The following is a 13,521-nucleotide window of genomic DNA, read 5'->3' on the forward strand; positions in this document are numbered from 1 at the left end:
ATCCTTAAGGCTCGAGGTAAATTAAAGCTATAGCCTATAGGGAAGGTGTATCATCGGGTAAGTTTTTTCCTTTTTCTTGTAAGGTTGGATTGTTCAGATGTTTCTTTCTACATGTTCAGATGTTTCTTTTTTCCCTGTCAAATGCGGCTTCTCAACATGTTTACCATCTCAGGATTCCACTGCACAATGAGTGAAACTTATGTTCTAATATTTGTTTGACATTTTCTTCTTTTTGGTAGTGTTGTTAGTGCATACAGAAAAACTGGCATAGCATGTATACTTAGTTGGTGATAATTGCCTCATAGTACTTTTTTCCTTTCAGTGTTCCTTCTTCCCACAGGTCAACATAACCAAGTTGAAATGTTAGATTCGACATCACTGTGCTTGAATTATTGTTTCTTTCTCCACTTCTGGCCTCTGTTTGTATTTTTTTTGTCGGTAGAGATCATGGAGTTTCCACGATTTAGCAGGATAGGTGGTAGGATCAGCCTTGGTACAAGTCAGGAGGCCCGGAGTTTTTTGGCAGCTCAACAAGGCAAGTTGAAGCCCCACAGTATGGATCCGGAGCTAGCACGAAAGGATGCAATCCGCCGTGTGAGGGAGCAGGGGGGCAATGTGGATAACAAGCTTGCCATTTTGGCCATGACCCAACTTCAATTCGGGAAGTACCAAGGTAAGATTGCCAGCTGTGCGTACGTTGCAAAGTAAATTGCAAAAACAAAGAAAGGAAATCTCACTTTGTTTTGGGCCAACCTGTTGCCTAGATTGTCTTTGTCTTGTTGTTTTTTTTTTCATCTTGACATATACACTCGAATTTCATTTGAAAAGGCTGACGAGTAAGTTTGACATGATCAGAGGGTTTATTCTAAATCCCCCGGCAACACGTACTTGGCTCTGTCTGGAGGTATGTAATTTTAGTTTTTGTGTATGCTCACTGCATTCATAAACTGTTACCTGTACATGCACTGATGTTGGCTTTCTTTGAAAGGGGGGATTTTTTTGTGTTACATTTTTTTTTCATGCAAAGGCCAATCCTTTCACTGGGCCGTGGAAAACGATCTAGGGTATTGTGCCTACCTGTGCTGGTCGGTCAGCAAGGAGAAGCCTTGTGGATCCCCTATCAGCGCCAACAAATTTGCACTCAAGGAGTATGTCGAGTCATTTCCGGAGGGACGTGAGGCAGTTGAGATGAAGATGAAGGAGAAACAGCCACGTCTTGGTGGTCCCAGACGGCTGGCCTCTTCATCTATGCCGGCTGCTGCTTCAGTTGCCCCGGTAATTTGTACTCCATCTCCTTCGGTGCCCTCATCACCTGCTCGACCACCGCGAGGTATGTTTGTATTGTGTGCGTCCCTCTGTATTTTATTGAGGTTTATGTGTGTTAATGCTTACACTTGTTGAAATGTTTCTTTGGTATTTGCTTTGTTTTCACAGAGGCTCGTCATAAGGCTCATCCTGATGAGCTAACCGACGATGAGCTGGCCCTTGCCCTCGAGCAGGTCGACCCCCTCATGACCCCTCCCACACCCCATGAAGCAGGGCAGGGTGAGTTCTTCCACACCACGTTCTATGTTTTCCGTTATATAGGATTAAATCCGCTTTGCTATTCCTGACTAACGAGGCCCCCCCTTCCTTTTCCTTTCAAACGTATATTTGTTCAATTTTTTCCGCTTTAGAGCTCAAGCCGTCAACTACTGGCCAAGCAGTTTCCGTGGGAGAGTGTAGCGGTGTGGGGAGTCAAGGTCAGTGAAAAGGGATTTTTTTCCCAAGAAAATGGAAGTGACTTGTCTGGAAATGCATAAGTAACATTTTTATGGTTTATCTATTTCATTGTAGGGTGTCTCTTGACAGAGGGATGGCGGCAGACACTGCCGCAGGAGGATCACCTCTGGGTGTCCAGGGCCCTCTTCAAGTCATCGAAGAGGGGGACACCAGAGATAGACTACCAACGGGTGAATCGCCTCTGGTTCCATCCCCCCGAGCCTCGGCCCATCCATGGCCAGCCACCCAAGACTGCCCAGTTCTTTACCCACCGCCTCCTTGTTTGGATGCCCCGGAAGCTGTGGGCTTTGCGGCTCACCTGCCCATCCCCCTCTTGCAGTGATCGAGAGCTCTACTCGGCAGGCATGTACCCGCACGTGCGTCAGGTTGTAGACATCGACGGATACTACAACCTGGCAGCCGAGTACCTTGAGTGCTCTCACTGTAAGAGGAAAGTCATCAGTTGGAGCCAAGCTGTCCTGGAGCAGCTGGACATCGGGCACCGAGTGCAGTTTCCTGCCATCTTGACCTACAGGCTAGCTTGTGACATCAAGGTGGTGCGCCTCCTCCGGTCCCGAGGGCTGGGCAACAGCCCCTCCCAGCTGCAGAGGAAGCTGCATGAGCAACACAGTGAAGCTTGGCTTCATCGAACAGCACACTACCTTTCACAGTGCCAGGAGTTCACCAAGGCTAGTGAGCGGGGCCTTATTTCCCCCCCCAGCTTTGATAAGCCCCCCCCCATGACACCCATCCCAACCTACAGTTGGCTGCTGACAGTCTATGTCACTGATGTTCTGCAGCGCATCGGTGAAACGAAGGCAGCCATTACATCTACTTTTGGGCACGTGCTCAAAGTGGATTCCACCAAGAAGGTGATAATGTGTTACTTTAAAAAAGCGTAGTAGTTTGCTTATATACTTTACCCAGCAATTGTTTCCTAAGTTTGTGAATGCTATATATTTTAAGTCGAGTTTGTAGAGTAGGTTAATGTTTTGTATCGTTCTTCTTGAGGCTAACTTTCCCTTTAAATATTTTATGCAGGTCGCAAGGAAACTTGCTGGCCATTCTCGAGGTACTGCAGCATGGGCCACCAACGTTGGGAACGAGCACGGCCAAGTCCTGATGAGCGTCTTGACAGCTGCAGAAGGCCAAGGTCTACACAAGATGACCCACGGCCTTGTCAAGCGGTACCAGGATGCCGGTGTGGCCCCCCCGGAGCTAGTTTACGTAGACAGAGACTGCTGCGGTACCAGGTGAGGCAGGCATGATTTGTGGTCAATTGTTGTAATGTCTTTCTCTTTCTTGTGAACAAAATATCACCCCAAAAATTATGGAAAATGTAACAACAGAGTTATGGACTTATTTTGCCTACAAAGGACATCCGGACTCTTCAGTGGCTGGCCAAATCTGCAAGTCCGTCTTGACATCTGGCACTTCATGAGGAGATTTGCCTCCGCCTGCACAACGGAGTCCCACCAACTGTATCCGTTCTTCTTGCGGCGACTATCTGCATGCATCTTCTCATGGAGTGCAGAGGATGTCAACCGTCTGAGACAGGCAAAGACAAATCAGCTGATGGCCCAGAACATCAGCAGGCCCTCAGATGAAGACGTGACGGACAGCATGGGCAAGAGAGCCCTGGCCCGCTACTGCAGACGAACAACCCGTGGTGTAGAGGAGACTACTCGCCTCATCAAGGACCTCATAACTACCTTGGATGGCGAGCAGGGGCGCGACACCATGGGTGTTCCTCTGTTCGACTCGGCCCGCATCTGGGACATCTGGGAGTCCCAGAAAAAGCACATCATCTGCATCCAGGATCCACCTGGCATGCAATTGTACACAAAGACAGGGGAGGCCTGCATAGGTGGTGTAGAACTCCCCACCTACCGATGTGCTCGCGGGTCGACGTCGTTAGAGTCCTTCCACAATCACCTGAACCGATTCATTCCTGGTAAGACTTCACTTGTTTTGTTTATAAAGGTTTTCAATACAGTGCACAGACATTTTAGGTTGTGCATGGGCATACAAGTATGCATTAACCCCAAGCTTTGATCAACTTTTGGACTTAAATTTGCAGGGACCACCGCCAACGACGTGCATTTCCAAGCATATCTCTTGGATGGGCTCGTCCGTTGGAACACAGACCGAGCAGCAGACGCCGTTGCCGCTGATACCCCTGAACACCGGGTCTACAGCGGCTACTTGCAGCATGCAGTGGACCAGCTGGGACAACTTGTGCTCGGCAAAGCCATCAACCCCACCCACAGCATCCCCCAGAAGTACACTGGTATGCAATAACATTCCAAGCTCTTTAGACAACTCCATTTTGTGATGGCAGATTCTTGTATTTAGGTTCACAGTAATCTTCCCAACCATATTAGCTGTCCATCTTCCCAAGAAAACAACACAAAAAAAACATGTCTTGCTTTTTTCTTGACTTAGGAGAGCTCATCGGGGTTGAGTACCTCTATGATCAGACCAATACAGTCCTTGGAGAGTACTCCCCCGATGACGCTGAGGGTGACAGGGTTGATGGCGATGATGAGGCCTACCAGGAGGATGAGGCAGAGTTGGACCCCACCATCCCTCCACCGGATGAGGCAGTGGAGCTTCCCCCAAAAGTGGTACCGCCAACAGCAAGTAAGTACAAATTTTTTCTTAGTTCATGTAAAAAGTGTCAAATTTTTTTGCTACAACACAAACAATACTAAAAAACTGAAATGCCTTCCTCGGCTTTTTCCAGTTTCACCTGCAGTGCTGGGCCGTAGGAGGTCATTTAAGAGACCTCCCATGGAACCTACTGCCCGGCCAGTTGCGTTACCTATTGACAAGCTGGAGCAACCACTGCCAACTCCAAACCAGGGCCACCCAACAGACATTCATCCTCCTGGAGCAGGTGATGCAGTATCGTCACCGAGCAAGATCAACGCACCCAGGGCCTCATCAAGTCCCTGCCGAGGTAAGCCAGCCACGTTGTCACGAAGACCACCGAGTCCATCAGATGCCGGCCAACCAGTGACTACGCAGCCTCCCCTTGACTATAAACGTCCCCTTCTCCATGAACCACCATCCATCGAAGAAGGCGCAGAGCTTGAGGACCCACCTGATTACAAAGATGAGCCTGTAAGTACAGTGCAAAAACAACTGGGTTCATGGACAGACCTTGAGCTATTATATTGTATGCAGAGAGAGAAAATGTCACAACTGCATCATGTTCTGTATCTGGACATTCCACTTTATTTTCTGGTCTTTTTTTTGCAGGACGACAGCGTCGGTGTACACAACATTCCCGGGTATGACAGGGTGGAGGCTCTGGCAGACTACCTCTTTCAGTTCCGGCACGAAAGTGGTGTCGTCAGCCAGAGCCAGGCGGATAACATCACGAAACTGTGGAATGCACTCCACAGTTTCGACAAGACTGTCCGCCGCAAACACCACCACCAGCTCAAGCTCTCAAAGGGGAGGTTCAAGCAGTCCAAAGGGACTTCAGTGATTGCTGGTGTTGACAGCACTAGAAGGTATGAAGAAGTCATAGCAATTTACAGTTGATTCCCTTCCAGAAGAGGTCTTCACTAAGAGGTTCCTTGTCATGAATAAAAAACAAGGAGTTTGAAACTGAGGTTGTCTTTGTTTTAAAAAAAAAAAACGTTAATTTTCAGCGCTCCTATTTACAAATTTTGATTGTAATACGCGTTCCCACATTTGCCACACAGTGTAGGGGCATAATAGTTTTTATATCTTCATGTACTCAATTGTTTCCTTTTTCACTTTTGATGACATAGATGTTTTTTAGGCGAGAACACTGGTCCAGCCACATGGCCGGACAGTAACCGGTACATGGAGTGTCTAATCAACAAGCTGTGCTCCCACTTTCCGGGACCGGTCCGAGGGCGGGGTAGGACCACACAGCGATGGACACTCGTGACCAAAGCCTACGCGAACATCCGGCAAAAAGTCCTGACGAATGCCAAAGTTGTCAGAAACACCCAGATGCAGCTTATGGAAATAAACCAGCGAACCCTCATCCATTGGTATGAATTATTCGTTCAATTTACTGTTGAGTGAGTCTCCGCGAATACAAACAAAGGTTCCAAAGGCAGAGAGCACTGAAATGTTTGGTCAGCCACCCCCCCTCCCGCAAAGGGTGAAAAAATATGCTGTCATTGGGTGAACATAGGTTATTACATGCTAGACATCATGCAATTGATCCAGAGCTTGTGACATGTTGAAAAAAGGAAAAGTAAGGATCAAACCCAAGCTTTTGGTAAAAAATTAAAGTTTCTTATGTCAGGAGTGTACAAAGGTCAACGGAGTTGGTGCTAAATTCATAGTAAACAATCACCATATTGTTTCTTCTTCAATTAGGTACAACAAGAAATCAAAGGGGCAGGAGCGAGTGGTGCTGGAAATGGGCGTCAGCCTGCCTCGGCCCCCCCTCACATCAACAGAGCCCTTGCCCCCGCCAGTGGAGAGGCCCACCATCAGCCTGCAACCCCCTATCGTGGAACCCCACATCTATCACACTCCACCAAACACAGCCGGGGAGGCGACAAGAAGGGAGAGGGGTTCCACCCCATTAACATTCATTGTACCAGTTCCCCTTGTCCCTATGCAGACTTCCCCCTCCAACACAACAACCCCATCTCCTACCAGGCCAATTCCCAAAAGCACGGCATGCTACAGACGTAGAAAGGCAGCTGAAGATGCAGAGGCAGCCATTCCGAGAAAGAAATATGCTGCACGCAACACTATTTCTAGATGCGGCAAGTGTCATCAGCCGAGAGAACCAGATACCCACTCACAGTACTACGGCCGGTGGTACTGCGCTCGCACCGCAGAGGAGAGTCTGGAGGAGTGGAAGGCGAGGATGTCAACAGAGCGGCAGCAGAAACGTCAGCAGCAAGCGGGGCAACAGTAGACAAGCATTTTGAGGCGGTAGGCTGCGATGGGGCCACTGGCCAGCCCATGCTCAACGGATTATGGACGATGGTGCTTAACAACACATAAATCGACTGGGGGTTCAACAAAATGGTTTTTAATGCTGCCAAACCCACGAGCAATGCATAAAAAAAAGAGTACAATTGGAAAAACAGTTAAATCCACTTTCGCCTACATTCCCAAAAACATAAGCCAATCAATTTCAGGAACTATTTCGTCAGTGCTCTTTTTTATCTATTTGCTCTGGATTTGAAGGTCCCAAGCCCTTAGAAAAAGCAGAGGGAAAACCATTATCACTTAAAGTAAACCTCCAACAGGATTGCAACTTTTCATCAAATCAGCTGATTTCCTCAGTTTCTACTCCACACTCATGCCATTGACAACTGGAAAACACTGTACAGAGTATTGTGAACATTTGCATTTTTTGCAATAAGTCCACGTTTCATGCCTATTCTAAGAAAACAGGATTTTCATTTGGGAATTCATAAATGATTATTTCCCAAAATCGAGAAAACATTGGGATTTCTTCAAACACTTTCCATGACAGTCACAATTACAAAGAAAAAATATAAGGACAAATTCTCATTTTTTCAAGCGCTCGGGTATTTTTCGTAACATGGGGTGACTGCTCAGGAACGGCAGCCTGTGGAACCTCTCCACATGCCGCGTTGGTTCATAAAAGCACTATCGTGGTGGACTTCACACGACTCCCTTTCCAAGCTGATTACAGAGAAAAAACAATAAGAGGCCAACTCGGACAGAAATCCTATTTTGGGAGGGGGTGGCAAAACTTTCAACTCAGCACTACAAGCCCACAAAGACAAATTCTTCATGAAAACACTGCAGTCCATGTTGTTTTGTCTTTAATTTCTGCATTTCGATGAGAGTAAATACAAGCGTACACGTTATCACATCAGAAAACTCTAAAAGTAGTGTACCCGTACGAACTTTTGTACCCCACGCCTGTCAAATGCTTTCTATTTCTTTCGTATAAGAATATCAGGAATGGTTTCTATGAAATAAGTATCATGGTCTTTGAATAATGTGAACAACCGGTGAGAGTTTCTTTGGTGAACTGGTTACAATTCTAATTCGGTATATATGCCAGTTCACTTCCACAAATTTGTTGATAATGATGGAAATACAGTCGACTCACACCACACGATAACAATAACACGAAATGCATGTACATGAACATGTACTACTTTGAATCCCCATTTCTTGACGGATGTTTTTCTACATTTTTCAAATTTGTCTTGGCACGGTCATGCAGTAAACAAGGTTATAATGTGTCAAGAGTTCACTGTCCTTTTTTAAAAAAAATTTACTGTCTTTGAACAGGAGGTGTTGGACAAAAGAAACCTTCTGAGGAATTGCAATTTCCGACATGTCTCAACATATGGCTCGAATTTTATGATGTCAAGAGTGTTCTAAGATTTTCAACACGTTCACACTTGCAGATGCATTCCCTGTTCAATAACGTGTGCTCCTTACCTCTGTAGCAATGGTTTTCCCTCTGCTTTTATGTAAGGGCTTGGGACCTTCAAATCCAAGGCAAAATGATACAAACAGAGTATTCTTTTAGAGCTGACCGTGAGCAAAGACTTAAAAATCAGTGCCAAACTTGTGGTCAACCACCACCTTAGAAAGATCTCATGATTTTTCCAGTCATACTCTTTTTCTATATTTGCACATGGATTTGGCAGCATTAAAAACCATGTCTTCAGCCACTTGTCGAAGTTGATGGATAAATTCAGGCTCGCCATCCAAGGTCCAACAATGGATGCTATCAGTGCCTCCAACAGTAGCAAGGATTGCCCATTTATTCTACTTTCAATAAGGGCAGGAATTACAACAGTTGAACACAACATTCACTTCAATATTTTCAATCACTATAAAAAAAAAAGATTGAAAAAAAAAAAAAAAAATCAAGCACCTTGCATGTGCATACACCCAACATTTTTACCAACTTCCCCCACCCCCCCCAAAAAATGCATAGGCTACGGGTCAAAAAGTTGAACTAAACATTCCGGTGTGTACATATATAACTTGTTACAAATACAAACAACAAAAATAAAACAAAAAAATCCCAGTCTCATTTCGCACAAGAAGATAGATTTTCATTTTTCAATCTGATATTGAAAAAAAACACGACAGCCAGGCAGAAAAAAAAATTTTTACAAAATTTTTTTCAAGTCAACATTAGCAGGGTCTAAAAACGTACATGTAGACTATAATTACAAAAGGTCCACACAAATCACTTCCAAAGTAGGTCTTGTGGGGGAAAAAATATTCCAGTCTAATCTCAAAAGAATTTACTTTAATAACAAGGGACGTTTTCATTCCTAGCATTAACTACAAGGACCAAAAGAATAACATAAATAAACAAGCAATGTGATTGTGTACAAACATGACTGTTCGGACCGGGTTATATTGATCTTAAACTTGACAACCTGTATCGAAATTCTTGTCCAAGTACTTACAAATATAATATTGCATAAGTTGAAAAAATGCAATCGAATCGATACACATCGACATGATCTGTGAATGTACTACTATCTATAGCCTATAACGTAGTGGCCCGAATTTCGAAAGAGAAAAAAAAATTATCAAACACAAAACAATCTACCTCACACCAAACAAATTTGTTTCCTTAATCAGGAAGATATCCAACATCTGTAAGCGATGCCCCGGCCGCAAGTGTCCCTTTTTCGAGCAGAAGTTTCACGGATTCACATCGCATCGAGTCGCAGATATGTACACTTCGCTTCCATTCGTTCAACGAAGGGTGTGCCAGAATCCGGACAACGCGATCTTCCACGGACAAAAAAGACACATTCGCCGGGTGATTTGGTCCCCAAAAGAGACAAGAAACAATCGCAAACCTTCAATCTGAAAAGCTACCGCGTACCTGCAAAAAAAAAGGCGAAATGGCCCTGCTTTCCCGGCTCAATCACCGGGCGACAACGCGCGGACGGCGGGCCGCCATTTTCACGCACTAAAACATGGACTGCCCAAGCACATCCACGTACCCATTCGCTCACATAGGAGTGCTATCGGCCACGAAATTACAGGGAGAAGGAGGTTATGGAGCGCCAATCGTACAAAACAGCATGTGCAAAAAGCGGTGGTTCCAATTGTTCCAATTTTGGGAATGGCAGTTTGTGATTGGTCGAGAGGTTCCAATTCTGGTTCCAATTCTTACTCGAAGATCGGGGGAAATTGGGCGCAAGGATGACACGCAAAATCGTGAAGCGTTCCATATTTTTTTCCCCTATAATAAAGTAACAGAAACATCAGCGATAAAAGAACTGTATTTCTATGGGAGGCGCCAAAAGGTTATTTTTGGCCAACAGTCTTGTACTCCTTTCCAATGTCCCAGTCACTCTTGATCTAATTCGTCATCTCATTGTCCCCACTTAGCAATTGCACCACACTTTGGTAGCCATGGCCATCACCATAACCAACATATCATCTCCACACTCGGCAGTATCAGCATATCTCATCAACTTCACGCATCAGCCTGTATTAACGGCACAGCATAATCAGAGGTAGCTTGCAGCAGCCACTGCAATAAATCAGCATCACTCACAGCAGCATCAAAATTATGTCAGCATCATTTCATCATCACCATCATTTTCAGCATCAGCAGAAATGGCACCATAAGCAGCAGCAGCAGCATCAACATCAAAAGAGTCAATGAGACTTAACATCATCCTCGAGTCGACATCTGTTATCCTCAGCATCAACTATAAAAATAAAATAAAAAATAAAACAAAATATTAAAGAATAAGAACATTTTAAACAAAACATACCAGAAAGAAAAAAGAAAACCTTTAACTGGTCCTTGCCCTATTGGGTGAACATGATTTGAGATCAATCAATATAAGAAAATGAAAAGTAAAAGTATGTAAAATAAATAATAAAATAAATAAAAAATGAAACCTAAATTAAAAAATACAAAACTTAAGAACAAATTTAAATAAAATTTTACAGAAAAGAAAAAAAGAACAACAAAACAAAGTGAAATAAAAAAACAAAGTACAGTACAATAAAGTAAATTAAGAGTAAAACAAAAAATACAGTTCAATGAAAGGAAACGAAAATAAACACAAATCCCACCAACCCTGCCGCACCCATAACACCTCAGCCCAGCCCATCCAAACTAAACATAAGAAACAAAACAAACCAGTATAAACAAAAGACAACAAAAAGGAACAAAGAACACAACAAAAGAAAACAAAGGAAAAACAAAAAAGACAAAAGAAACAAAATCCAAACCAAAACAAATATCAAAAACAAAACTAAAATTAATCGTTATCAGTGTTCTCATTATTTGCACTAACAGCAGCATAAGCAATGGAAGCATCACTAACATCAGCCATATCATTAAAGATAACCAGCACTATATCAACATTATTATCAACTGATCATCAGCCTTTTCAACAAAGCAAGTGTACCAGGAATCATCTTGTTCCACATCACTGTAATCACCCTGATCAACAGCAGAAACAGCTTTGTCAAAACCAGTAGCAAACAAGACACAGACAACATCATCTCAATGAGCAGCAACAGCAACACCACCAGGCTCAAAGTAGCCAAATCACCCCCACATCCTCAGCATCATCACCACCAGCATAAACTGAAACCACCATCACCATCCTCAAATGGTGGTATTTCATTAGCATCAGCAGCATTTGGAATGCATCACCAACAAAAGCAGCATGACCAACTATATAAGCAGCATCATCATTACCAGCAATACAATTAGTACCTTCACTAGACGTCAGTGAAAATTCTATGTTTTAATCATATTTACAACTTGTTTTCTCTACTTTTGGCAAAAATTAGATAAAACTTGTTTATTCCAGATTTCATTCATGACACAACTATTATCTTATCGGTGGAAATGTTTGTGTGCTTTAATGATCTTAGGAGCTATACTGGTGGGAGTAACTAGTACACATAGAATGACAAGTATGTCGAAGCCAGACAGAAATTAGTCCCCTGGTAGGTTGGACGTTGAGCAATTAACTTGGAACTCATTCTTGTAAAAACCTGCCTTAACCATACTCTAAATGAAAGTAACAAACTAGGACCTGACATAGTGGCATGCCAGATACCTTAGGATAACATCAGGTTCTCTGAGGAACAGAGCTCGATGACGTCTGTGGGTCAAAGCTAGAGTGTCAAAGTGTGACATCATTTAAAAATGGGAAGGGCAGGAAGTACATGTACAATGAATGGAGTATGCGCATGCATTCACACGCTGGTTCCTGCGCTAATGGTTTTTACGCACATAGTTGTGCGGTTGTGATGTACTCGGTACTCAGTAAAGAAGCTTGTCAACCGACTGAGTCACTTACAAAGTCAACAAGTCTGAATATTGGTGTAGTGAATAAAGGTACTGAAGCGTGACTTGACTGGGCGTCAACTAAAGCTGCCCAATCGACGGGTCAGACTTGTGAATAGCACCATACAGTTACATAGAACACTTTGTCTTTATTGTATACATGTACTTGCTGTGATTCCAAGACTCAGACCGGCCACTTGTCGGGATCCCCGGTAAGATAGCCAAATACTACATAGGCGACGAGGAAAATCTGTTTTTCTTAGATGCAATAATCATATTTGTCTCGGCATACATTTACACTGAGAGAATCACTTTTTTGGGACGAGTAACTGACATCTCTTAGATTTCTGACACACAGTTGAGTCCTCAACATTGTAAAAAAAAAGCTACCCGTTGATTCAACTCAACATTTAGCGGAAAATATTTTTTTGGCCTTCATTGCTGAGAAGTCTTATATTTGATAATTTCTTGTTGTGTTGAAATGTTTCTCAGCATTCCTCCTAAATTTGACAAATAAGAAATTTATTAATGTCTCTTGATTTTTAACTTCTGCCGAGAGACATTTAACTCATCAGCATCTGAAAAAGCACATGTTTTTCTTTCGATTGATGTAAGTTTCATATCTATATTCCTTTTAGTTTGGGAAATATCCGCGTAAGAAGGCTCTGCTGCTCGTTATTTTTCTGGAATTTCAGCTTTGTGTGCACATTATTGATCCTGTTCCCACCCAAAACTGGTTCCATATATCGCACCATAAAAGACTTGACAATTCTTCAAATCTGGCAATCTTGGTGGCATCTGAAAGGTCGAATGTTTCTCTTTCCATTGATTTAAGTTTGATATCCATATTGGTTTTAGTTTGGGAAATATCCCTAAAAGAAGACAGAAGATCTGATCTTACTAATTGCTACTTTGAGTAATTTTCCATTTGTCTCCACATTACAGATCGTGTTCTGGGGCAACGATGCCTCCATATGATGCATCATAAAAGACCTGAAAATTCCTCAAATCTTGTAATCTTGTAAAAATTAACAGGGTGTAACTCTTTCCGAGTTACACCCTGTTATAAAGTCGTGTTTACAGCTTACATTTTGTAACAACATGTATAGCTTAATTGTACTATCGATATGATCATCTTCTTGTATTGTAAATGTGTTGTACATCAGAAGCTGTTATATCCACAAGCCTCCAGAATCTATGTTGCAGCTCAAAAACAAATTTTGTGCAAAAACGCTGCCTCAGAAAATTACTTGCTAAAAATTTGCGATACTGTCAGTCAGGTCAAACTCTTGGGGCATCACTCCCAACAGGGGCACATTGACAGTATTTCAGTGACTGTTGCTGTATTCACCATGTGAAAATAACAGCTTCTTATACTCTTATTGGTACTGCAATTACATCTCTAATAATCCCTTCCCCCCCCCATGATGCAACATGGCAATTAATTTAAGCAAAGCTTCACCGAA

General features: G+C 43.3%; 1 protein-coding gene across 5 annotated transcripts in view; it reads right to left on the minus strand.

The window, feature by feature from the left end:
* Window positions 1-7,594: 7,594 nt before the first annotated feature.
* Window positions 7,595-13,521, minus strand: part of LOC110989822 (uncharacterized) — a 102,370-nt gene continuing 96,443 nt past the window's right edge. For 3 of the 5 annotated variants that reach the window (XR_015428040.1, XR_002599697.2, XM_087147481.1), the window contains one exon: window positions 7,596-10,451. Coding sequence is in view for 2 of the 5 variants with exons in the window: in XM_087147481.1 (XP_087003607.1) it covers window positions 10,308-10,451 (144 nt within the window). In the remaining 3 variants the exon portion in view is untranslated. Of the gene's footprint in view, window positions 10,452-13,521 lie in introns of all 5 variants that reach the window. The other 2 variants (XM_087147482.1, XR_002599696.2) reach the window with 2 other exon arrangements.

This window comes from Acanthaster planci, linkage group LG16, assembly GCF_054643075.1.
Source record: "Acanthaster planci isolate LZ-2023a linkage group LG16, COTS_SCS, whole genome shotgun sequence".
NCBI classification, from domain to species: domain Eukaryota; kingdom Metazoa; phylum Echinodermata; class Asteroidea; order Valvatida; family Acanthasteridae; genus Acanthaster; species Acanthaster planci.